The 27,161-nt window shown below is 45.6% G+C and overlaps 1 protein-coding gene across 1 annotated transcript in view; it reads left to right on the top strand.

Moving 5' to 3' along the window:
- Positions 1-3,554: 3,554 nt before the first annotated feature.
- LOC139535628 (chemokine-like protein TAFA-4) overlaps positions 3,555-27,161 on the top strand; it is a 52,608-nt gene continuing 29,001 nt past the window's right edge. The window contains exons 1-3 of the mRNA XM_071335230.1: positions 3,555-4,082; positions 21,027-21,181; positions 21,285-21,400. Of these exons, the coding sequence (XP_071191331.1) occupies positions 21,286-21,400 (115 nt within the window). The 5' untranslated portion in view covers positions 3,555-4,082; positions 21,027-21,181; position 21,285. The remainder of the gene's footprint in view (positions 4,083-21,026; positions 21,182-21,284; positions 21,401-27,161) is intronic.

Below are 27,161 nucleotides of genomic sequence, written 5' to 3' on the forward strand. Positions count from 1 at the left end.
CAATTAAAGTGCCACCAGCCTCCTGTGGATGAATCATACTTCACCATCTGGCTGTCCGACGGACGAATCTGGGTTTGGCGGATGCCAGGAGAATGCTACCTGCCCGAATGCATAGTGCAAAGTGTAAAGTTTGATGGAGGAGGAATAAGGGTCTGGAGCTGTTTTTCATGGTTCAGGCTAGTCCCTTTAGTTCCAGTGAAGGGAAATCTTAACACTATAGCATACAATGACATTATAGAAGATTCTGTGCTTCCAACTTTGTGGCATCATTTTGGGGAAGGCCCTTATGACAATGCCCCCGTCTACAAATCGAGGTCCATACAGAAGTGGTTCGTGGAGATCGGAGTGAAAGAACTTGACTGGCCTGCACAGAGCCCTGACCTCAACCCCATCGAACACATTTGAGATGAATTGTAACGCTGACTGTGAGCCAGGCCTATTCATCAACATCAGTGCCCGACCTCATTAATGCTCTTGTGGTTGAATGGAAGCAAGTCCCACAGCAATGTTCCAACATCTAGTGGAAAGCCTTCCCAGAAGAGTAGTGGCTGTTATAGCAGCAAAGGAGGGACCAACTGTATATTAATGCCCATTATTTTGGAATGAGATGTTCGTCGAGCAGGTGTCCACATACTTTTGGTCATGTATTGTATATAGGCCTAATGCCACCGTTGGTTCTCACTGCAGTTCAAACATTACCCACAGAGATCATTAAATCAATAAGCATTGCATCCCTTGTTTTGCCATATAACTAACTTGTCTAGGCCTATCTAGTCTAGTTTGTTAGCTCACTTCTTTATCATACTATGCTCATGTCTTTCCTACCCTGGCCATAGATTTGATTTAGTTTTCATCATCTATTTCCTCTCTCGTCCATTTCCCCTGGTCTTTTTGCACAATATCCATCAAATGTATCCTATAAAAAAATATGTCTCACCACTAAGCAGAGATAAATCAATTACAGTGAGCTCATCTTACCTCACCACTTCTACAGGCGTCCAACAAAGCAGGAAAACATTCTCTTTCAGGGGATAAATGTGGAAATATTGATTGAGTGGGAAAAAATATTCTTCAAGTTATGACCAGATATTTCCATGTTTTTCTCTCTGAGGCAACGATTCTGGGGGGAAATAGTCCCAGAGGGGATCCTATTAACTTGGGTCTCTGGAACCCGAGATGCCCTTTACTCCACTCCTACCCATTCAGCAGTATTTCTTCCATCAACTCTTTTCATGCCAAATGGGATATATGAAGTTGAAAGATATTATAAATATAAAACATATGTCTTTATGATAACCTTGGCTTGGTCTCTTTTGAAATCACTGCTCTGGCTGAAAATACCTGTTTGTCTACCGTACCATGGCTTAAATTTCATTTCACATTTAACCTCAAAACTTGATGCCCAGCAGTGTTTTTTTCTCTCAATTTGGTTTGTTCCAATACAAACTGGCCGTTTGTGGAAGATGAGATAAGTGCTTTTGTTGAAATAATATTAACGGAATGGTCAGGAGTTTGAAATGAACCCATTAGCCGTTTTCACTCTTCTGCTAAAAGGCCCCACATCCACATCGCTGAACGCTGGGTTCATATTCCTCAAATCACATCAGCTGGATTTTCACATATTTATGTCAAAATATCTTGACATCATCCAACTGCGGATCACGTTGAATCAAATAACATTTTGGTGGGTGATCTGATTTGACAACTGAGCCAACGCAGACAACAGCGGGTTTGGAGTCTTCACGAGGGAGCTGTCCATGGTGCTGAAGTCCTATCGAGCGCCTCTGTTCTTTTTCCGCGGTCCTACATTGTGTTCATTTATGTAGGCTACCTCTATTGGAAGAAGTAGAGCCATCCCTCTGTTGAGTCAGTGGGGGAAACTGCAACATTAGCGGACATCAATCAACAATTTGAAGCCTGTAGTGTTTGGTATTTCAGCGCTTCCCATGGTCATGTACATACTACCTCAATTGGGCCGACCAACCAGTGCTCCCGCACATTGACTAACCGGGCTATCTGCATTGTGTCCCACCACCCACCACCCGCCAACCCCTCTTTTACGCTACTGCTACTCTCTGTTCATCATATATGCATAGTCACTTTAACCATATCTACATGTGCATACTACCTCAATCAGCCTGACTAACCAGTGTCTGTATGTAGCCTCGCTACTTTTATAGCCTCACTACTGTATATAGCCTGTCTTTTTACTGTTGTTTTATTTCTTTACTTACCTATTGTTCACCTTTTTTGCACTATTGGTTAGAGCCTGTAAGTAAGCATTTCACTGTAAGGTCTACACCTATTCGGCGCACGTGACAAATAAACTTTGATTTGATTCAAAGTAGCACATGCTATATCTTCTTAGGCATATTGAAAATGTATATTTCATGCAGACAGGTAGATTCATAAATGTAGGAGTAGTTTTAGTCCAGGTTAGCCTATAACCTCATCAGACCGAGATAATAAGTGACAATGAGACAATAAGTGACCATGAGATTAGGTGATATGTGAAGACTACACTTCAACCGCAACCTTACAGCTCACATTCTAGCCGCCGGCTACCTTCAGCCCCCCCTCCTAAAAAAGTAAAACGTCCAGCCCCGAGCTTCACGAGGTTGTTTTTGGTACATATTTTATTAGATAAATGTCTGGACAGGGGAAGTGTAGACTACTCGATGATGGAAAGTAATCGCCACGAGAGATTGATTGTACTAGCTGAATTGCACCGGCCGGGCCTAGACACGTGTTTATCTGAGCACACTCAAAATGTATTTTATTTCATGCTCTCTCCATCAAAGCTTCAGTATTGCAACATAGGCTAACTGTAGGCCTATGTTTCGCCTATTCGATCAATGTAAAGCAAGCTGTGTAGACACAGTGAACAGAAAGACAAGGCCCTCCATATATGATATGCCCTCGAATCCCTGACGTGGAAAACATCTGCAGCATATCAAATCCTGCAGCCGATCCTCCTCTATTTGGGTCGTTAGCGGACATCGACCTGGCCAAAGCCTAATGACTATAAATACAGCGCTACGCAATCAATCGCAAAGCCTTCATCGAGTATTCTAGGGATCAAATAATTGATAGCATAGGCATATATCTTGGAGCATATCTGCGAGACGGAGGTGATTCAATTTTGTTGTTTAATCACCTTGGGGGTTGACATTTACACACCTACGCGCGTGGGCACAGAATCAAGTAGGCCTAGGCTGTTGATATTTATCCACGGGTTGTTATATGATGATCGAGGTGTGGAAGCGAGCCGGCCTATTATGTGATGATTATGTGATGCTAAGTGTAATCGATTCAATCGGTCAGTTGAGCAGCTGCCAAGACTTTTGGATCGCATTCATCTCGTCATCATCTCTTGCCTCTTGATTTTCTCCTTGGACTTACCGATGCCGTCATTTCAGCACATCCCTCACTTGGCTACTTGTAAACTATGACATCAGTGAACGTATACTTGAGACATGGCAAATGGGGCGGGCGCAGCGAAAGTGTTCAGAACGGGGAAGACAGCCTCACAATTCTCATGTCAAATCGATATCAGCTCGGGAGGAGCGCGCACGGGGAGCGCAACTATCATTCTACCATCACCATCACTCTCGCATCTCCAGCCGCTAGCGGACCCGTCTTACGGGCACTGGCGGGGGACCATTGCCAATAACACGATTAACTTGTGTGGAACGTTTACAAAACATGAGTCTGTGTTCTCGTGTTTGGATTTATTCACTTTTGGTGACTTTTTTTATGCCATGAATGAGTAACCTTCCCATGTCTATGTCACTGTCCTCTTTTGGTTCCATCTATTATGGGACGCAGTATAATAACTAGAGGGTGGATCCAGTCGATAACCAAACTCAGACAGCTCACCCGGTTCCGGTGCGGTGGCACCCCGGCTTTAGCCCACCCCGCTGCCAGAGTGTGGCCGGCTCCGCTGGATGGACAGGGAGCTCGAAGGATTGCCTTGTAGTCGGAAACCGGATTCAGTGGAGTGAAGAAAAAGCAACACACAGCAAGCGTGCTATCCCTGATTCCTAAACAATTTCATTATGCCATCGGTTTTATAGATTTAGGTAAGATGTTATTTTTCATTCTTAATTCTTTGCATTGATTTGAATAGATTACCTGCTTTCTTGTTTGTTCCGTGACTGTTCCATGGACTCGGACGCACACGGTCAATGACAGGCTAATGAAATAGGACCAGGGTCAGGAGAAGACTTTGCTTTTAGAAGAGGTAGGCAGGCACTAGGCAGGCTACCATTTGTCATGCAGCACAGAGGAGGGGTGGTGATCGGTAAGGGGAAAATAACTTTGATGTTCTGGTTTTCTACAGTGTGGCCAATTTGTCAAATGACCACTCTGTGAGAGGACGCTTTAGTGAAAAATACCGGAATTAAACAAATTATCCTCACACTCTGACCATAAAAGTCACTTTGGATTCCTGTTTTCTTTAGATTGCTGAATCTAAAACGTTGCACCGAATTGCAATAGACGGTCTTAAATTAAACCGAGGGAACTTCAGAAAAATCCAAATGAATGTGAATGTGTTCGCAGTGAGGGCAGAGATTGAGGTGAGATTGATGCAGTGTTCACTGCAAGGTTAAATAAGCGATCGGTCGGGGATCTGTGCTGCTTAGCACCTATTGAGTGGTACGCAAGGCTGATCCGCTGATCTGGCTCTTTTTCACCGGACTACGCTTGGATCCTGATCAGGTGGGAATAGAGAGGGAGCAGAGACGCGAGCGGGCAGGGAGCATGCACACACACACACACACACACACACACGCACACGCACACGCACACGCACACACACACAAAGAGGTAAATGACTTGGTGCATGTTAATAGGAGCAGTAATGAGAGCCAACCCCTATTATGTTGTAATTGTTAGTCATCCCACCGTCCTACTCCCCACCACCTCCTCTCCACTCTTCTCTCTCTTCTGCTCTGCAATTTGTACAGTATAGAGAGTGTAATTATTTCCCCATTGTTTCTCTGTGCGGTAGTGGCACTCTGCAGAGACCGTGTCATTAGTGCAGAGCAGAGGGGGAGATGGCGAGGGCCCCAGAGAGGGGAAAGGTTTGGGGACTTAATTCTCATTGACAGTGGATGGCCTGTCTCCCTCCCTGCCTGCAGCACTCTCTTAATGTGCAGTACTCTCTTAATCTCTTAGTGATCTCAAGGAGATTACTCTAGCAAACCTGGCCTCTTCTTTCACTGAACCGTCATCAACACACACACACGCACGCACGCATGCATGCACACACACACACCCACACCCACACACACACACACACACACACACACACACACACACACACACACACACACACACACACACACACACACACACACACACACACACACACACACACACACACACACACACACACACACAAACACCTTGTGTATGGGCATAATTTATCTCGAGGGATGCGATACGCTGAGGATTCTTACCAGAATGTCTCCATTCTGCTTACAGTGTGTGGCTTCCCCTCTATCTCTTTCAGCCTAATTCCATCTTTCAAACCCCCTCCCCAAACCACCTCCCACATCCAGACTCATCACCGCCCTCTCAGGACCCCCACCAGAGAGGGATAAGGCCTATTCTGTGAGGCCCCTACATGGCATGACACCCCCATCCTTTCCCAGCAGGGGATTTACCTGGCTGAGTGATTGTGAATAAGGAGGAGTGTATTGTGTGCATTTGTGATGAGTACAAGGCTGAGCGGGCAGGGAGGGAGACAGGCCATCCACTCCTGGGTGATCCGCTAGATAAATAACGCAGGAATCATGGGTAGCAGTGTGACAGATCTGAGATCAGCTCTACACTGGCATTAGCAGATTCACTGTGAGCCCCTGTGATTGATGCAGTGCAATCCAGAGAGGAGGAGAGGAGAGATCCTCCAAGCAGGAAGGCAGAAAGAGAGAGTGAGAGAGGGAGGCCTCACATTTGTAAGTGAGATTGGTCCTGATGGCCATTCATCCTTTCCTCTTCTGCCCGAACCGTACCATACTGTACTGGATAGACTCCAGAGAGGGATCAGAGTCAAGCACAGCCTAATGCAGATCAGGAGCTGCACAAAACCTTCCATCAGAGCCAGGCTGAGATGGAGGGTGCAGCCAGAGAGCAGTGTCACCTCTGGAGGAAGGTAGGGCAGGGCAGATTAACATTAGAGGAAGTCTTTGTGCCTGTGCCATGAGCAGCAGGAGGCGGAGGACACAACCCCTGCCATGAAGAGGAGCCATGGTAAGGGTAAAGGTCAAAGGGCACAGCATTCAGAAGAAGCCTTGTGAGCTGTGCAACAGGGCGACCGTGTCGTGTCCAACAGTGTGATGTGTGAATTAGAAATCCCTTTAGCCCTTTTGCTTTGGTGAATCAAAGGGAGCCTCTTTAAAGAGAGTGATTAGTTAAGGAATCCCGTTGAAGAAAGATTGAATCCCCTGTGTTCTCTCCTCTCTCTCTCTGCTACTCTCTCCCCTTATCTTCCCCCTCTCTCTCTGCTAATCTCTCCCCTTATCCCCCCCCCCTCTCTCTCTCTCTCTCTCGCGCTCTCTCTCTCTCTTCCCTTATCTGCCTCCCCCCCTCTCTTTCTGTATTTCTCTCTCTCTGGTACTCTCTCTTCCCTTATCTCCTTCCCCATCTCTCTTTCTGTATTTCTCTCTCCCTCACTTTTCCTCACCCTCTTGCTCTCTGCTATTCTCTCTCCTCTTATCCCCCCCTCTCTCTCGCTGAGTGTGTGAAGTCTCTGTGCCCCAGGAGGCTGCAGTAATACAGTTAGGGAGATGAAAATGTGTGGTGTGCAACAGCCTAGAAAAGAAGTGTGTGAATGAGGAAGGCGAGCCCTGGAGGACAGAGGCAGAGCAGAGGGAGGAGAGAGTTATTGCACTGTGGTCCGTTGAGCTGGTTCTCCTTCGTTTCTTCTGCATGTGTTCCACTGCTTCCCAGGGTTCTGTGATGTCCACCCTCACACTACATAATGGAGTTGCAGGTGCTGTTGTCTCCGGCAGGGCTGTTTGGCTCAGGCCAATCTAACATGGCTGGCTTAGATTTAGAAAGAGAAAGCACGAAGGTAGGTGTTTGTTTGTGCAGGTAATGTATTTCTGCAAGTGTGAGTTTTGAGGTTGAAAGAAAATAACAACTTCCTAAATCTATTCAGTCCAGATGTTGGCTGATCACAGAATCAACCCACTTCCCTCAACATTTTTTTCCACGAATCTCACATTTGTACAGACTTTCGTTTCTTATCAGCAAAGTCTATGAAAGTCTTTCTCTGTAATTTCACATATCCCTCAGAAAAGAGCACCATTTTAATCGTATGGTACTTTATTGGACTCAAAGTAAAAAAAATCAAATGTTCCTCGTGCACTGATAACATGAATTGTGATGGTGACAGATCCCCTGTAAGCAACGGTAATGATTGTAATTGAACAGTCACAGCTTCTACCCATGGTGCAGTATATATCACCCAGGATGCAATCTGCCGCTGTGGCAGCTGGCAGATGTGCGGGTACGTGTGAGCGACATTGTGTGTGTGGGTGATTATTAAAGGCTCCCAGTGTAGACTTACCACGGGGCCACTGATGAGGGCTAACTCCACTGCTAGAGCCACAACAGCACCCAGAGCAGCACACAGAGCAGCACTACAGGCTGTTGGGGGGATTTAGACCTGTGGGACTAAAGACTGAAAGGGAAAGATGGAGGGTGGTTTGTTCTTCCTCTGTTGGTGAGTATGTGTGCCTGTGAGAGAATGTGATGAGTGTTGTCTATTGTGTGTACATTAGTGAGGAAGGTTGGTACTGTGTGTGTGTGTCTGTGTGTGTGTGTGTCTGTGTGTGGGTGTCTGTGTCTGTGTCTGTGTCTGTGTGTGTGTGTGTGTGTGTGTGTGTGTGTGTGTGTGTGTGTGTGTGTGTGTGTGTGTGTGTGTGTGTGTGTGTGTGTGTGTGTGTGTGTGTGTGTGTGTGTGCGTGTGTGTGCGTGCGTGCGTGTGTGTGAGTGCTTGAGAAGGAGATTCGTTTTTGTGTGCGTGTGTCTCTCTCTCTAGAGAGATCTCTCTGAGTATTGCGGCAGTGTGTTTGAAGTGATGGCTTTGTAATGAGAGCTCCAGGCTGCCACCGGTCAGGAGATTGTCTCTGAGGAGGACTGATGTCACTCACAGGATCAGTGGACAACGTCCTGCTCGGGGGATGTTAGAGGATGAGATGTCATTTCATGTGTTTGTGTTTGTGTGTGGTGTTTTTGTTTCTGTGTGTGTGTGTGTTTATGTGTTTGTGTCTCTGGATGTGTGTGCGTGTGTGTGTGTGTGTGTTAGCATTCACATTGTGCATGTGTATGAGTGTGTGGGTTAGAGGCCTCTCGTCTCGAGGGGAACAGAGCAATATGGTGTCAGACCCACAGACAAATTAATTCACTTATTGACACCACTGACACGTCTCAGTGACTTTGTAAAATGAACATTGATCAGTCTCGCTCTCTTTCTCTCTCCAACCCCCCCTCTCTTTCTCTTCCCCCTCTCCATACCTTTCTCCCCCCCCCAACTCTCCACCCCTCTCTCCGGCCTCTGTCTCTCCCTGGCCCGCTCATTTGCATGCGTGGCACATTTGGTCATTAATATAATTACGTGCTAGCCGGTACCAGCCTGGTCATTAATATAATTACGTGCTAGCCGGTACCAGCCTGGTCATTAATATAATTACGTGCTAGCCGGTACCAGCCTGGTCATTAATATAATTACGTGCTAGCCTGTACCAGCCTGGTCATTAATATAATTACGTGCTAGCCGGTACCAGCCTGGTCATTAATATAATTACGTGCTAGCCTGTACCAGCCTGGTCATTAATATAATTACGTGCTAGCCGGTACCAGCCTGGTCATTAATATAATTACGTGCTAGCCGGTACCAGCCTGGTCATTAATATAATTACGTGCTAGCCGGTACCAGTCTGGTCATTAATATAATTACGTGCTAGCCGGTACCAGCCTGGTCATTAATATAATTACGTGCTAGCCGGTACCAGCCTGGTCATTAATATAATTACGTGCTAGCCTGTACCAGCCTGGTCATTAATATAATTACGTGCTAGCCGGTACCAGCCTGGTCATTAATATAATTACGTGCTAGCCGGTACCAGTCTGGTCATTAATATAATTACGTGCTAGCCGGTACCAGTCTGGTCATTAATATAATTACGTGCTAGCCGGTACCAGCCTGGTCATTAATATAATTACGTTCTAGCCGGTACAAGCCTGGTCATTAATATAATTACGTGCTAGCCGGTACCAGCCTGGTCATTAATATAATTACGTGCTAGCCTGTACCAGCCTGGTCATTAATATAATTACGTGCTAGCCGGTACCAGCCTGGTCATTAATATAATTACGTGCTAGCCAGTACCAGCCTGGTCATTAATATAATTACGTGCTAGCCGGTACCAGCCTGGTCATTAATATAATTACGTGCTAGCCGGTACCAGCCTGGTCATTAATATAATTACGTGCTAGCCTGTACCAGCCTGGTCATTAATATAATTACGTGCTAGCCTGTACCAGCCTGGTCATTAATATAATTACGTGCTAGCCGGTACCAGCCTGGTCATTAATATAATTACGTGCTAGCCTGTACCAGCCTGGTCATTAATATAATTACGTGCTAGCCTGTACCAGCCTGGTCATTAATATAATTACGTGCTAGCCAGTACCAGCCTGGTCATTAATAGAATTACGTGCTAGCCTGTACCAGCCTGGTCATTAATATAATTACGTGCTAGCCGGTACCAGCCTGGTCATTAATAGAATTACGTGCTAGCCGGTACCAGCCTGGTCATTAATAGAATTACGTGCTAGCCTGTACCAGCCTGGTCATTAATATAATTACATGCTAGCCTGTACCAGCCTGGTCATTAATATAATTACGTGCTAGCCGGTACCAGCCTGGTCATTAATATAATTACGTGCTAGCCGGTACCAGCCTGGTCATTAATATAATTACGTGCTAGCCTGTACCAGCCTGGTCATTAATATAATTACGTGCTAGCCGGTACCAGCCTGGTCATTAATATAATTACGTGCTAGCCGGTACCAGTCCGGTCATTAATATAATTACGTGCTAGCCGGTACCAGTCTGGTCATTAATATAATTACGTGCTAGCCGGTACCAGCCTGGTCATTAATATAATTACGTTCTAGCCGGTACAAGCCTGGTCATTAATATAATTACGTGCTAGCCGGTACCAGCCTGGTCATTAATATAATTACGTGCTAGCCTGTACCAGCCTGGTCATTAATATAATTACGTGCTAGCCGGTACCAGCCTGGTCATTAATATAATTACGTGCTAGCCGGTACCAGCCTGGTCATTAATATAATTACGTGCTAGCCGGTACCAGCCTGGTCATTAATATAATTACGTGCTAGCCTGTACCAGCCTGGTCATTAATATAATTACGTGCTAGCCTGTACCAGCCTGGTCATTAATATAATTACGTGCTAGCCGGTACCAGCCTGGTCATTAATATAATTACGTGCTAGCCTGTACCAGCCTGGTCATTAATATAATTACGTGCTAGCCTGTACCAGCCTGGTCATTAATATAATTACGTGCTAGCCAGTACCAGCCTGGTCATTAATAGAATTACGTGCTAGCCTGTACCAGCCTGGTCATTAATATAATTACGTGCTAGCCGGTACCAGCCTGGTCATTAATAGAATTACGTGCTAGCCGGTACCAGCCTGGTCATTAATAGAATTACGTGCTAGCCTGTACCAGCCTGGTCATTAATATAATTACGTGCTAGCCTGTACCAGCCTGGTCATTAATATAATTACGTGCTAGCCGGTACCAGCCTGGTCATTAATATAATTACGTGCTAGCCGGTACCAGCCTGGTCATTAATATAATTACGTGCTAGCCGGTACCAGCCTGGTTATTAATATAATTACGTGCTAGCCGGTACCAGCCTGGTCATTAATATAATTACGTGCTAGCCGGTACCAGCCTGGTCATTAATATAATTACGTGCTAGCCGGTACCAGCCTGGTCATTAATATAATTACGTGCTAGCCGGTACCAGCCTGGTCATTAATATAATTACGTGCTAGCCTGTACCAGCCTGGTCATTAATATAATTACGTGCTAGCCGGTACCAGCCTGGTCATTAATATAATTACGTGCTAGCCGGTACCAGCCTGGTCATTAATATAATTACGTGCTAGCCTGTACCAGCCTGGTCATTAATATAATTACGTGCTAGCCGGTACCAGCCTGGTCATTAATATAATTACGTGCTAGCCGGTACCAGCCTGGTCATTAATATAATTACGTGCTAGCCGGTACCAGCCTGGTCATTAATATAATTACGTGCTAGCCGGTACCAGCCTGGTCATTAATATAATTACGTGCTAGCCGGTACCAGCCTGGTCATTAATATAATTACGTGCTAGCCTGTACCAGCCTGGTCATTAATATAATTACGTGCTAGCCGGTACCAGCCTGGTCATTAATATAATTACGTGCTAGCCTGTACCAGCCTGGTCATTAATATAATTACGTGCTAGCCGGTACCAGCCTGGTCATTAATATAATTACGTGCTAGCCGGTACCAGCCTGGTCATTAATATAATTACGTGCTAGCCGGTACCAGCCTGGTCATTAATATAATTACGTGCTAGCCTGTACCAGCCTGGTCATTAATATAATTACGTGCTAGCCGGTACCAGCCTGGTCATTAATATAATTACGTGCTAGCCGGTACCAGCCTGGTCATTAATATAATTACGTGCTAGCCTGTACCAGCCTGGTCATTAATATAATTACGTGCTAGCCGGTACCAGCCTGGTCATTAATATAATTACGTGCTAGCCGGTACCAGCCTGGTCATTAATATAATTACGTGCTAGCCGGTACCAGCCTGGTCATTAATATAATTACGTGCTAGCCGGTACCAGCCTGGTCATTAATATAATTACGTGCTAGCCGGTACCAGCCTGGTCATTAATATAATTACGTGCTAGCCTGTACCAGCCTGGTCATTAATATAATTACGTGCTAGCCGGTACCAGCCTGGTCATTAATATAATTACGTGCTAGCCTGTACCAGCCTGGTCATTAATATAATTACGTGCTAGCCGGTACCAGCCTGGTCATTAATATAATTACGTGCTAGCCTGTACCAGCCTGGTCATTAATATAATTACGTGCTAGCCGGTACCAGCCTGGTCATTAATATAATTACGTGCTAGCCGGTACCAGCCTGGTCATTAATAGAATTACGTGCTAGCCTGTACCAGCCTGGTCATTAATATAATTACGTGCTAGCCGGTACCAGCCTGGTCATTAATATAATTACGTGCTAGCCGGTACCAGCCTGGTCATTAATATAATTACGTGCTAGCCGGTACCAGCCTGGTCATTAATATAATTACGTGCTAGCCGGTACCAGCCTGGTCATTAATATAATTACGTGCTAGCCGGTACCAGCCTGGTCATTAATATAATTACGTGCTAGCCTGTACCAGCCTGGTCATTAATATAATTACGTGCTAGCCGGTACCAGCCTGGTCATTAATATAATTACGTGCTAGCCTGTACCAGCCTGGTCATTAATATAATTACGTGCTAGCCGGTACCAGCCTGGTCATTAATAGAATTACGTGCTAGCCTGTACCAGCCTGGTCATTAATATAATTACGTGCTAGCCGGTACCAGCCTGGTCATTAATATAATTACGTGCTAGCCGGTACCAGCCTGGTCATTAATAGAATTACGTGCTAGCCGGTACCAGTCTGGTCATTAATATAATTACGTGCTAGCCGGTACCAGCCTGGTCATTAATATAATTACGTGCTAGCCGGTACCAGCCTGGTCATTAATATAATTACGTGCTAGCCGGTACCAGCCTGGTCATTAATATAATTACGCGCTAGCCGGTACCAGCCTGGTCATTAATATAATTACGTGCTAGCCGGTACCAGCCTGGTCATTAATATAATTACGTGCTAGCCGGTACCATCCTGGTCATTAATATAATTACGTTCTAGCCGGTACCAGCCTGGTCATTAATATAATTACGCGCTAGCCGGTACCAGCCTGGTCATTAATATAATTACGTGCTAGCCGGTACCAGCCTGGTCATTAATATAATTACGTGCTAGCCGGTACCAGCCTGGTCATTAATATAATTACGTGCTAGCCTGTACCAGCCTGGTCATTAGCAGCAGAGGGGCCTGAAATAATCAGGATGTTGGCCGTGTGTGTGAGGGCTTAGGGCCGAGGACTCAGCCCCCCTCTCTCCATGAGACAAGGCCCATTGATTGGTCTGGTCTATAGGCATACAGCACATAGCCAGCTGGGTGGAGGAGTCAATGAGCCCAGTGCATTCCTCACCGCTAAAGACCCAGGATTAGCTCAACTTCAGAGGGGCTGTGGCGCCACGCATAGAAAATCAAACCTAGCTCCACATCAAGGTTGTTTATATTCCATTAATCATAATTTGGACACAAAGCACAATGAATTGCTGTGGTTCTCGGGCTATTTGCTTGTCAGGGCTTCTTTTGGCTTTGTTTGCTCTGAAGTTGCTCGATATGCCGCGGAAGACTGACTCTCTCTCTCTCTCTCCGAGGTGTTGGAACAGCGATCAGGGATTCAGTGACTAATTGTTGAACATTCTCTCTATCTTTCATCACACCTTCTTTAACTACCCCTGCTCGCTGTATAGTGTAGTTCACCGCCTCTCTCAGAACCTCTAGTCCTTTTGATCCTTCACTTCCTTGGGGTGAAAACAAATAGAAGAGATGAGATGAAAGATGGACAAAACGAGAGAGTAAAGAGATAGATAAATATATAGAAAAGGAGAGAGAGAGAGGGAAAGTCCAAGATAGAGAGAGGAGAGGGAGAACAAATAGAGAGAGAGACAAAGAATTGAGGAATACAAGTAAGGAGGAAAGGGTGGTAGGGAGAGGAGGAAGGATGTAAGAAGGAAAGAAAGAATGGAGGAGGGAAAGAACCAAGGAAGTGTCTCGGTGAAGACAGACAGAGTAGTCAGAAAGCAGCACAGTGAGGACATAAATACTGTTCTTTCACTACATTGTTGAATCACAGTGCTTACAAGAAAGTACAATCACTGCCTTTGGCATGAAATGAAAGAGTTGCAAATCGAATGTTATTTGTCACATGCTTCGTGAACAACAGGCGTTGACTAACAGCAAAATGCTTACTACAGTAGCAAAGACAGACACAGGTATTAGACGTTTATACAGTCTCCCAGCTGTCTACAGTATAGTGGATGCATCTAAAGTGGCAACATACTGTAAGGATGCGAGTTAGGTGTCTGGACCCACTGTTTGTCTCCCATCCATATCTGTGTCCTAAGGGACGCTGACTTTTAATGGTCTTTCATTGCTTTATTAGAGAGTGCTGGATTTATGGCGTGGGCCGTGACTCTGTCTGTTGGAGCACTGTAGGAGCTGCTCTGATTTATGTCAGGCCACACTAGCTGTCTGGGTTTAAAATGACTCCCTCGTAAAGCACACAGTAGTGGTGCTGGGTATGTCTGGGCTGAGCTGGGGCTGGGGCTGAGCTGGGGCTGAGCTGGGGTTGAGCTGGGGCTAGGGCTGGGGCTGAGCTGGGGCCGGGGCCGGGGCTGGGGCTGGGGCTGGGGCTGGGGCTGAGCTGGGGCTGGGGCTGAGCTGGGGCTGGGGCTGGGGCTAAGCTGGCGCTGGGGCTGGGGCTGGGGTTGGGGCTGCAGGCAGGTTGGCTCCGTATACGGATGTTTATTAGCCTGTTAGTGTCTGTTGTTCCATAAAGCATGGAGTAGGAGGAATCCATCTCTCCCATCCTCAACTGGAGAAGACCCTCCCTTACGCCCAGCTAGCTGCTTTCTGATGAGGATTGTTGGCCTCTGAAATGGACTGTCATGCCCAACCAGGGAAAGATACATGAAGGATGTTGTACACACACTCTCTCTATGCATGTGTTGTGTGTGTGTGTGTGTGTTTGTGTGTGCGTGTCTGTTGGCAGGGGGTCCAGGCTCCCTGGAGCTGCCGGTAACCTGCTTGGACACATGAAACACGCTAAGGGACTCTGGTCACGTCTGCTTTTCATCCTTAGTGCAGGAAAAGGAGGAGGGTGAAAAAAAGAGAAAACCATAAGAATAAAAATACAAAGACACACATCTGGTCGAGTCACCGGATCTGGGGGGTGGAGTCTCTGGTCTGTGCAACAGGGTCTGGATTGGACTTAAGTGCAGGCCGATCAATTGTACTGTAATGGTACCTTACCGCCACCGCCATCTCTGAGCCCTGCAGTCAAAACCTGGAGAGGGGCACAGCAGGTACTGTCTCTGGTAATGACTATTCTCTCCTTGTTCTGAGACATTTCTACACAGCCAGGGGGTGATCCTAAAATAATAGCTTGTGAGTGTGAGGGAATGCCTGCCAGCGGTGCCCTTTGACCTCTCTGGTAGCCCACACACAGCACAGACCAAGCCATCTGACTGAGGGAAGTTTTATACTCCATTTAAATGAGCAGAGTAGAGGACCCCAGTAGCATAGAAAGACTGATTTAGGATCCCAGTAGGCCATTGAGCTAAGGCATTGGCATTACTATTAGTATTGGGAGCTAAGTTAAGTCTTCAGGTCTCAGGCAGCGGTTGTCGTTATGTTAGTTCACTGAACCACCTCTGCTACATAGGCTGTATGTTTCATATGTGAAAAAAACGTTGGCTGTATGTTTCATATGTGAAAAGAACGTTGGCTGTATGTTTCATATGTGAAAAGAACGTTGGCTGTATGTTTCATATGTGAAAAGAACGTTGGCTGTATGTTTCATATGTGAAAAGAACGTTGGCTGTATGTTTCATATGTGAAAAGAACGTTGGCTGTATGTTTCATATGTGAAAAGAACGTTGGCTGTATGTTTCATATGTGAAAAGAACGTTGGCCAGATCTGCGCAGTTGCACTGCACAGGCAAAGTCTAACAATTATGAACACAAATGCAGTATACCAATCTATATTTATCTAATTTCTGGTGTGGCGGTGTCACTCACTCACTCACTCACTCACTCACTCACTCACTCACTCACTCACTCACTCACTCACTCACTCACTCACTCACTCACTCACTCACTCACTCACTCACTCACTCACTCACTCACTCACTCACTCACTCACTCACTCACTCACACTCTCTCTCACTCTCTCTCACACACATACACACACACAGGAACCTAGGAAGGAGGCAGAAAAATGGTTCCACCATGATTAGGAATAGCAGTGGAGATATATTGAGTTTGAAGCAGACGGTAAAACAGTGGGAGAGGCAGAAATTCTCAGCACACAGAGAGAGAGAAAGGAAGAGAGAGGAATGAGAGAGATAGAGAGACAGAGAAAGGAGGAGGAGAGGAGAGATGGAGGGAAAGATAGAGAAGATGAGTGGAAGAGTAGATAGACAGGGACAGAGAGAGGAGAGGAGAAGAGCAGGGAAAGAGAGAGGAGGGGAGCAGAGAGAGCGAAAGAGGGAGAGAGAGGAGAGGAGAGGAGCAGTGAGAGCGAGAGAGAGGAGAAGAGAGGAGAGGAGCAGAGAGAGCGAGAGAGGAGAGGAGAGGAGAGGAGAGGAGCAGAGAGAGGGAGAGAGGGAGAGAGAGAGGAGCAGAGAGAGTGAGAGAGGGAGAGAGAGGAGAGGAGAAGAGCAGAGAGAGTGAGAGAGCGAGAGAAAAATAGGAAAACAAAAGAGCAAGGAGAAAGGGACAGAGTGAGGAAAGATAGATTGTGAGCGAGAGAGAGAGAAAGAATGAGGAAAGATAGATTGTGAGCGAGAGAGAGAGAAAGAATGAGGAAAGGCGAGAGGAGAGAGGAGGAGGTCATGGGTCATAAATGCCTGTTGTCCGGAACGGTGGCTGTGTTGGGCTCTATGTGCTATCCGGAGGAAATGGAAAAGAACAGCGTGTTGTAATGGGCTTGTCTCAGAGCCAGATAAATGTACAGGACTAGGACGCTGGCTGCTGTGCCCTGCCAGATATTTTATATTGTGCACATCTGCGGAAATCTGAAACGCTTTTAAGAAGCTTGTATCGGGCTCTGTCTCTCTTCAGCTTATTTTCCATATCTTTATGGCCGTAGGAACACCCAGTTGTTTTACACAGATATGGTTTTGTGTGTTTGTTCGTGTCCAGACTCGTAAAACCAGCACTGATGTGTCTCGGGACAATGTAGTCTTAGAGCTGATGTAGAAGAATACGTTGAATATTATATTATCATGAACGTTGTTGATTGATATTATTTTTTAACAACAATGAACAGGTGACATTTGAAGCTTTATTTGTAGAGAAACAACAACCTTTCCAATTCCCCCAGCTGCTGCTTTACAATCCTGTTCAGAATGAATATGGGAGGAGAGGGATATTGCCCATGTACAGTGTTCATGTTCAATACACTCTCCTCTCTCCATCCATTGGGAGAACAGGGCTCTGTACCAATGCAAAGCCAAACATCCCCAGGATAGGATCTATGTGTCCAGTACCTGGAGGGTGTATGTCACCCTTAGTAGGTCGACACACACTCCTCACCACTCACTTTCTCCACGTTCACATCCACTATCATGACAGGGAGATTGTGACACACAGATTTCTTCTAGGTGCAATATCTTGTTCTAGGTGCAATATCTTGTTCTAAGTGCAATATCTTGTTCTAAGTGCAATATCTTGTTCTGGGTGCGGTATTTGTCATTCAAGTGTTGCTTGTGTGTGATGTGTGCTGTGTATGTGTACATTTGCGTAGCACAATTCTACAATTCTTTGCCATGCAGCAGAGCGAACATTTTGCAAAACATTTTGCCATGTCTTATGACTTGTTCATATGCTCTCTGGGGGGGGGGGGCTAAAGCTTTTGGTTGGGGGCACCCTAAAGCTCATCCTACACCACTGTGTGTGTGTGTGTGTGTGCCATGTGCCATGTGTGTGTGTGTGTGTGTGTGTGTGTGTGTGTGTGTGTGTGTGTGTGTGTGTGTGTGTGTGTGTGTGTGTGTGTGTGTGTGTGTGTGTGTGTGTGTGTGTGTGTGTGTGTGTGTGTGTGTGTGTGTGTGTGTGTGTGTTTTTGTGTTCAGGGAGTGCTGACAGACGATGGCCTTTGGATGCAGGGCACATAGAAACATTTCTGACAGAGGTAGGATTTGTCTCACCGCATGTCAATGAGGCCCTCGTGTCACTCCTGTGTTATTACTGCATAAGCCAATGCAAATCAACAAAATCTCTCCTTCAGCCCGGAGAGAGACTGAGAGGTTTGAGAGAGAAAAAGAGAGATAAAGAGACAGAGACAGAGGGAGAGAGAGAGAGATAAAGAAAGCGAGAGAAAGGGCTGATCCCTCTTCAGATAATCATGAACTCTGCTCTGTGTTTACATATGAATGTGTTTGTTCCTGTGTGTTCCTCTGTTGCCTTAAGACTATTCACCATGCACTGCCAAACATAACATTCCTCAACAGCTGATGCATGTAACTGAGACCTGCTACATCTGCCTCATCTGCCCCAGGACATCTAGTGTGTGTGTGTGTGTGTGTGTGTGTGTGTGTGTGTGTGTGTGTGTGTGTGTGTGTGTGTGTGTGTGTGTGTGTGTGTGTGTGTGTGTGTGTGTGTCTATGTGTTTGTTGAGAGATGAACGTTGAGTGCTGTAAGAGACAGCAGGGTGATGTCAGTGTGACTGACAGTACTCATTGTCCCCGTAGTCCTGAGGAGAATGAGGTACATCTGGAGAAAGGGACAATGCCAAACGCGCACACACACACACACACACACACACACACACACACACACACACACACACACACACACACACACACACACACACACACACACACACACACACACACACACACACACACACACACACACACACACACACACACACACACACACACACACACACACACACACAGACAACATTGTGCTCTTTTAATGAACGTGTCAGAGAACAAAGCTGATAAAAATGCAGACCATGGACCTGCCAGAAAGAGAATAAGAAATGTCCGGAAATGTGCTACTGTGCTGTGGTGCAGCATGCATAATCACCTCTCGCACACTACATGTACACTAAGCGCGCGCGCACACACACACACACACACACACACACACACACACACACACACACACACACACACACACACACACACACACACACACACACACACACACACACACACACACACTCTCACGCATCTCTCACACACACATACACATACCTACACGCACAAACACTGTCCTGTACATGGAGATACACACATAATGCTCATGCAGCTACAGCCTCTGTGTACACACATACAAGGACACACACGTTTCCAAGTTTACGTAGAAAATATACTTTCCACAACACGTATTCCCTAAATATATGATGTTACATTTACATGTACACAGTCAGAGCCACAGTTATACAACCCTGTCATTCCTGGACTGATCTCTTCACCGCTCATCCCCTCTCTCTCGCGCTCTAACCTCACTCTTTCATTCATCTGTGTGCTCTTATTCTCTTCTCTTCCCTCCCTCTTCTCCTCTTTCCTTTCCCTTCCCCTGGCTTTCTTTGTACTTCTATTGTTTCGGTCGACACCTCCCTCCCATCTGCTTTTCTTTTTCCATCCCTGCTTACCTAATTGAAGCATTTTCATTGTTAGTCTACACATGTTGTTTACGAAGCATGTGACAAATAAAATGTGATTTGATTCGAATTTCTGTCCTCTCTCTTGTTCTCTCTCTCTCTTTCTCTCTCTCCCTATCTCTCTCTCTCTCTCCCTCTCTCCCCCTCTCTCCCCTCAACCTCAATCCATATTTTCTCCCCTTATCGCAGTTTTTCTCCCAGTTTTCTGTCCTTGCCCCTCTCTCTCACACTTTGTCACTTCTTGTCTCTCTTCGGTGACTTGTGTTATCAGTGGTTTGTCTCTGGCCTTATCACTAATGACTTGCACTAACAGAAGAGTGTTTTATTGTCTGGTTTTATTCTACCTCAGAGAAGGTCTCACATTTTACCACCAGGGGGCAGAAGCATCACACTCAATGGCTCACAGGAGAGGTGATCGTTTCAGGGAGTGAATACTCGTCTACTTAACATAGCGTACACAATATTCCAGAAGTCCCCCAAAGGATAGTAAAACAAGGGAAATTCAGACAAGGATGAAGGCTATTTTAGGCTTATGGGTTAGGTTTAGGGTTAGGGTTAGAATTAGGTTTAGGGTTAAGAGTTAGGGTTAAGTTTAGGGTTATGGTTAGGCTTAGGGTTAGGGGTAAAACTTAAGGTTAGGGTTAAGTTAAGGGTTATGTTAATTTAGGGTTAGGTATAGGGTTAGGGGTTATGGAAAATAAAATCAACTGTTATTTCCCCACAAGGATAGTAAAACAAACATGGTGTGTACAGATACTGGCATGTAGGAGGCTGTCACTCAGCTGTATTTGGAGGTAGTCTCCTACTGTCCTCCAGTACCATCTGAATGTACCCAACCAACAGTCTGGGTTTTTGTGTGCCTGTGTTTGTTTTGGCTTGTTTGATCTGACTGTTTGAATCTGTTCCTGCATCTATTAATGATGATGTGTTTTTGGTGTGTACTGTATGAATGCAAGTGTCTATATTCTTCTTTGGTGAATGTGTATGGAATTCTCTGTGCTTTTGTCTGCTTCTTATGTGTACATTAGTTAATGTGTCTGTGATATTCAGATTTTGTATGTGGCGTGATGCTCTCTCTCTCTCTCTCTCTCTCTCTCTCTGTGTGTGGTGTATTTCTCTCTGTGTGTGAGAGTGTGTGTGTTTGTGTGGTGTGTTTGAGCTCGCTGCCTGCCTCTCTGCTGGATTCTTCTCTCTGAAGCTATGTGTGATGTAGAGGGGATCACGTAGAGCCTGGGGGTAGGTTAGCCTGTGACAGAACCCTGGCCCTCACATCTCCTCTCCAGCAGGGTCTTTAGACAAGGCTAGGGGACACACACACACAAGGGCCACTAGGGGCCACCTTAGGGACTCTCCCTCTGACCGCCCCCCTCTGTTTCCCCAGGGGCCGGCGCTGTGTGAGAGGAGGAAGAGGAGGTGCAGGGGGAAGAGGAAGAGAAGGAGGACGTGTGTGCAGTCATGACATTGACCCTCGTCCCATAGAGCATCCTGCTCAGATCAAGACTGACCAGAAAGGAGAAGGACAGACAGGACAAGAAGGTAAGACTGGTTCTATTTCATTGTCTCCTCCTTTTCCTTTCAAATACTTTTTTTTACCCCCCCTCTCTCTCCCTGCCGTTCTTTCTCCCTGTCTATCTCTCAGGATGAAGCTGTGGGGGAGGTCAGCTTGGCCTTTGCAGGTGGCCCTCCTTGTTGCCGTGGTGATGTTCTGTGGTCGCCAGGTGTCTGCTGGCAGCCGTAACCATCGGGGACAGACAGGTACAGTAGGCCCTGCTCTCGCCCTAAACCCCACATGAGGTTAATTAGGTTTTCACTGATGCCACATGTGTGCTATGAGTCTGTCATTAAGCATGCCTCCTCAGTGACACTTCATTTGTCCCCATGACAGCACACTGGGACCTAGGACCTGTTTTTGAGGCTTGCGTACTAACACCACTTCATTGGATAACACAGCCCACAGCAAATAGCATTTTAACTGTCGTCTGCCAACTATCAGAAATGAGTGAGTTTGTGATCTGAGATCCATTCAGGGTAGATAGACGGTGAGGCTATAATTCCTACACCATTTCCCTTTGCTTGACTCATAGATGGTTTAGCGCTACTGTAGGACATACATGTATAGACATGTAGTGATGCCAGCCTTAGTAGGAGAGTGTGAAAACTGGCCCAGTAATAAGTATATTAATATGCATAACTTAAACTGGCCCAGTAATATGTTCTCCTCCCAGAACTGACCCCACCCACCCTATTACCATTATCACTCCCCTCAGAGAGAGACCCTGGCCAGGGCTAAAACATGTCCGCCACCCAACACTAATTGACACCCACAAGCTAAGGCGCTGTGATTTGCATAATTCATTACCATGGTTCCCCTCGTGGCCACAAAAGTGACCAACACAACCCCATCAATATTTCAGAATGCCAGGAGGTCGCCATGGGGACAGTAATGCTGAGTCATAGCCTCCCGCGGCATGCCCGGGCCCAGCTCCCTCCTAGCACCCTACACCTCCCCCAGGGTCACTGTTTCTCACTTAATTAGGACTATTTCCTTAATTATCCCTTGCCATTTTTTCTCTCTTCCTCAAGTTTTTGCCTGGGATCCAAGGTAACCTTTAGCTGGCATAGAAATGCCACCAGCATCCAGTGCCGGTGACTGATGCAGGCGCTGGCGAGGCCGTGTTTTTGGCGGCAGGGCGAGCACAGTGCTAATTGCAGTCCCAGTCTGTTGTGAAGGTCAGCTGGGGTCTTCTCTCCCCTCTGAATTCACACGTTGCTTTTCTTTCCCCAACAACAACAGCCAGAAGGCTCAGTTCCTACACTGCAGCAATTCGTTAGAGCTTTTCTACTAATTGGGGGAAGTTTAGGACTTGTTTGCTGTAATGCTGCATGTTATACAGCAAGGAATTTTAAGGGAGAAGAATAATTGGTCTGGCCTACAGCAAATAGTATTTTCATTGTCATCTGCAATGCATTTGTTTTTTTTTCACTTAGTTTCACTGTTCCGTTACTTATAGTATTATACGCTGTGCCGTTTGTTCTGGTTCCATGTCCTGTCCTATCACATGTGGCCACATGGTGGCTCCGGAGGTGAAAAAATACCTCACTGAAGTGATGCTGTTTTTTCCCTTAGGCTCATTTACACAATGACATCCACAGTGGCACTCTGTCACTTTGAAGGTGCTCACCAGGAAACAGTAACACACAGGAACGGAGAGAATAAATCTCATTCAACCATAGAGGGAAGCTTTGACTGACACTTGTCAGGAAGAATAAATAGGAAACATAACAGCAGATTTTTCTCTTGTTTCCTGTTAATGTTCGCAGGGCCATGAAAGACAGTCGTTTGGGGGCAGAATAGTCTTAATATTTTGTCTGTATGTCCCAGGATCCGTGTGTACATTCACCATAACTCACAAATAAAACCATAAAAACATTGAAATGTTTCACAAACAAAACCATGATCTGTGAATATGTCAAAATATTTATTTAAAATAAAAAAATGAAATATCACATTTACAGTTTTCAGACCCTTTATTCAGTACTTTGTTGAACCACCTTTGGCAGCGATTACAGCCTTGAGTCTTCTTGGGTATGACGCTACAAGCTTGGCACACCTGTATTTGGGGAGATTCTCCCATTTTTCTCCGCAGATCCTCTCAAGCTCTGTCAGGTTGGATGGGGAGCGACGCTGCACAGCTATTTTCAGGTCTCTCCGGAGATGTTCGATCGGGTACAAGTCTGGGCTCTGGCTGGGCCACTCAAGGACATTCAGAGACTTGTTACGAAGCCACTCCTGCGTTGTTTTGGCTATGTGTTTAGGGTCGTTGTCCTGTTGGAAGGTGAACCTTCACCCCCAGTCTGAGGTCCTGAGCGCTCTGGAGCAGGATTTCATCGAGGATCTCTCTGTACTTTGCTCCGTTAATCTTTTCCTCAATCCTGACTAGTCCCCCAGTCCCTGCCGCTGAAAAACATCCCTGCAGCATGATGCTGCCACCACCACACTTCACCGTAGGGATGGTGCCAGGTTTCTTCCAGACGTGATGCTTGGCATTCAGGCCAAAGAGTTCAATCTTGGTTTCATCAGACCAGAGAATTTTGTTTCTCATGGTCTGAGAGTCCTTTAGGTGTCTTTGGGAAAACTCCAAGCAGGCTTTCATTGGCCTTTTACTGAGGAGTGGCTTGTGTCTGATCACTCTACCATAAAGGCCTGATTGGCGGTGCTGCAGAGATGGTTGTCCTTCTGAAAGGTTTTCCCATATCCACAGAGGAACTCTGGAGTTCTGTCAGAGTGACAATCGGGTTCTTTGTCACCTCCCTGACCAATGCCCTTCCCCCCTATTGCTCAGTTTGGCCGGGCAGCCAGCTTTAGGATGATTCTTGGTGGTTCCAAACTTCTCCCATTGTGTTCTTGGGGACCTTCAATGCTGCAGAAATGTTTTGGTACACTTCCCCAGATCTGTGCCTCGACACAATCGGAGCTCTACGGACAACTCCTTCAACCTCATGGATTGGTTTTTGCTTTGACATGCAGTGTCAGCTGTGGGACCTGATATAGACAGGTGTGTGCTTTCCAGATCATGTCCAATCTATTTAGTTTACCACCGGAAGGATTCCTATCAAGGATGATCAATGGAAACAGGATGCACCTAAGCTAAATTTCGAGTCTCATAGGACAGGGTCTGAATACATATGTAAATGTAATATTTTGTTTTTTTATTTGTAATACATTTGCCAACATTTCTAAAAACCTGTTTTTGCTTTGTCATTATGGGGTATTGTGTGTAGATTGATGAGGGGAAAAAAGATTTTAGATTAAGGCTGTAACGTAACAAAATGTGGAATATTCAGGTGGTCTGAATAATTTCCGAATGCACAACTTTGCTGTTTTTTGTATGAGAAATGTATTCTGAATGTAATCCAACTAGCGTTTAGGCCTGAGCATAGCACTATTACAGCAACCACTTTAGTTGTTAATGATCTTGTCAATGCTTTACACACTAAAATCAAATGTGCTGCTTTGTTTGTGGACCTTTTAAAAGCTCTTGATTCTGTTGCATCATGTTGTTTTATTGAATAAGTTGTCCTCGATAGGCCTGAGTTCTGACACCTCTTCATGGTTTCATGATTATCTTAGTAACAGAACAAAGGTCATCGTGACTGAAATACTTCCACATTTCTTGAAGTATTTTAAGGTGTTCCGCAGGGGTCGATACGAGGACCTGTTCTTTTCACTATTCATATAAATGCTATTGGTCAATCCATTAAAAATAAAATGTAATCTATATGCAGATGATACTATTATGTATGCAATTGCCCCGACTGCTGACCTGGCTGTGACAAGACTACTGTCCCATTTTGCAGTTGAGCAGGAAGCCCTTACTGATTTAAAACTCATACTTAATATGGGCAAAACTAAATACATGTTGTTTTCAAGTTCTCTGAAGATTGTCTCAGATGGATTACATCTTTACTCATCAGATGGTTCTATAATCAAAAAAGTCCCTGCGTACTTGGTATTTGGATTGACAGTGATTTTTTGTTTAAAAAACATGTGACTAAGATTGTTAAGAAACTAAGATTTAATGTGGGCTTTTTATTTTATTTTTACAGAAACAGATCTTGTCTCTTTCTATTCAGCAGGAAGCAGATTGTGCGTTCAGCTTTTCTACCTGTTCTTGATTATGGTGATACTATTTCTGACCGACCGCCTTGATTCGGTCTTATGTAGCAAAATTTGAATGAAAGCATTGGATAAAAGCAGAAACACAGAGCTTCAAAATGGTATATCATACACTGCATTTGAGGAACAATGGGAAAGTAGTTCTGCTTTGAAAGTTGATAAACTTGTAACCTCACTTTTGAGAAAATGGCCTTTGAATGTTTTGGTATGTACTGGAGAGCTCGTCTTTGTTTACACCCAGCATCGTTCACACCCTCTTAAGCTTTAGCCCCACCCTTCTCTTTAAGGGATAATCCAAGCATTCTGTACTAACAACACCAGTCAAGCACCCAAGCTTACTGGCTAATTTGCTAGCAACTTCCAGACACAAATGAGAGAACAGCTCACTGACCGTTACTTGCCCTAGCAGAGCTGGTTGTTATCCAGAGCGTTGCTGGTTACATTTTATGCACAATTGTAAATTCGTCAGTTATTCTGCACTCTGGCACACTCAGATGATAGTGCTCTGATATTGGAGTAGATAGCCAGAGCGAATTTACCAGCTACGTCTATCAACAGTTGTCGCAGAGACATTCTACTGAAGGGTGAGCTCATCCATTAAATCTGGAGTGCCAGAGTGCGCTCTAGGCGTTCATAAATTTAGAGTGTTGTCAGATTGTCCGTTCGTAAATTCAGAGCGTTTCGCTCTTGGAGAGTTCAGAGCGCACACTGGACGCTCTGGCCGAGGAGTAGGGTTGCTTGTGCTTCTAGTTCCGACAGTGCAGCAATATCTAACAAGTAATATCTAACAATTCCCCAACAAATATCCAACACACACATATCTAAGTAAAGGAATGGAATAAGAATATATAAATATAAATATATGGATGAGCAATGTTGAGGGGCATAGGCTAAGATGCAATAGATAGTATAGAATGCAGTATATACATATGAGATGAGTAATGCAAGATATGTAAACATTATTAAAGTGGCATTAATAAAGTGACTAATGTTCAATTTATTAAAGTGGCCCATGATTTCAAATCTGAATGTAGGCAGCAGTCTCTCTGTGCTAGTGGTGGCTGTTTAACAGTCTGCTGGCCTTGTGATAGAATCTGTTTTTCAGCCTCTCGGTCCAAGCTTTGATAAACCTGTACTGACCTCGCCTTCTGGATGGTAACGAGGTGAACAGGCAGTGGCTCGGGTGGTTGTTGTCATTGATGATCTTTTTGACCTTTCTGTGACATCGGGTGCTGTAGGTGTCCTGGAGGGCAGGTAGTTTGCCCCCGGTGAGACGTTGCACAGACCGCACCACCCTCTGGAGAGCCCTGCAGTTGTGGGCGGTGCAGTTGCCGTACCACGCGGTGATACAGCCCGACAGGGAGCTCTCAATTGTGCATCTGTAAAAGTTTGTGAGGGTTTTAGGTGACAAGTCAAATTTCTTCAGCCTCTTGAGGTTGAAGAGTCGCGGCTGCGCCTTCTTCACAACGCTGTCTGTTGGGTAGACCAATTCAGTTTGTCCGTGATGTGTACGCCGAGGAACTTAAAACTTTCCACCTTGTCCACTGCTGTCCCATCGATGTGTATAGGGGGGGGTGCTCCCTCTGCCGTTTCCTAAAGTCCACGATCCTCTCCTTTGTTTTGTTGACATTGAGTGAGAGGTTATTTTCCTGACACCACACTCTGAGAGCCCTCACCTCCTCCCTGTAGGCTGTCTCGTCGTTATTGGTAATCAAGCCTACTACTGTTGTGTCGTCTGCAAACTTGATGATTGAGTTGGAAGCATGCATGGCCACGCAGTCATGGGTGAACAGGGAGTACAAGAGGGGGCTGAGCACACACCCTTGTGGGGCCCTAGTG

Source organism: Salvelinus alpinus, chromosome 12 (assembly GCF_045679555.1).
Source record: "Salvelinus alpinus chromosome 12, SLU_Salpinus.1, whole genome shotgun sequence".
NCBI lineage: Eukaryota > Metazoa > Chordata > Actinopteri > Salmoniformes > Salmonidae > Salvelinus > Salvelinus alpinus.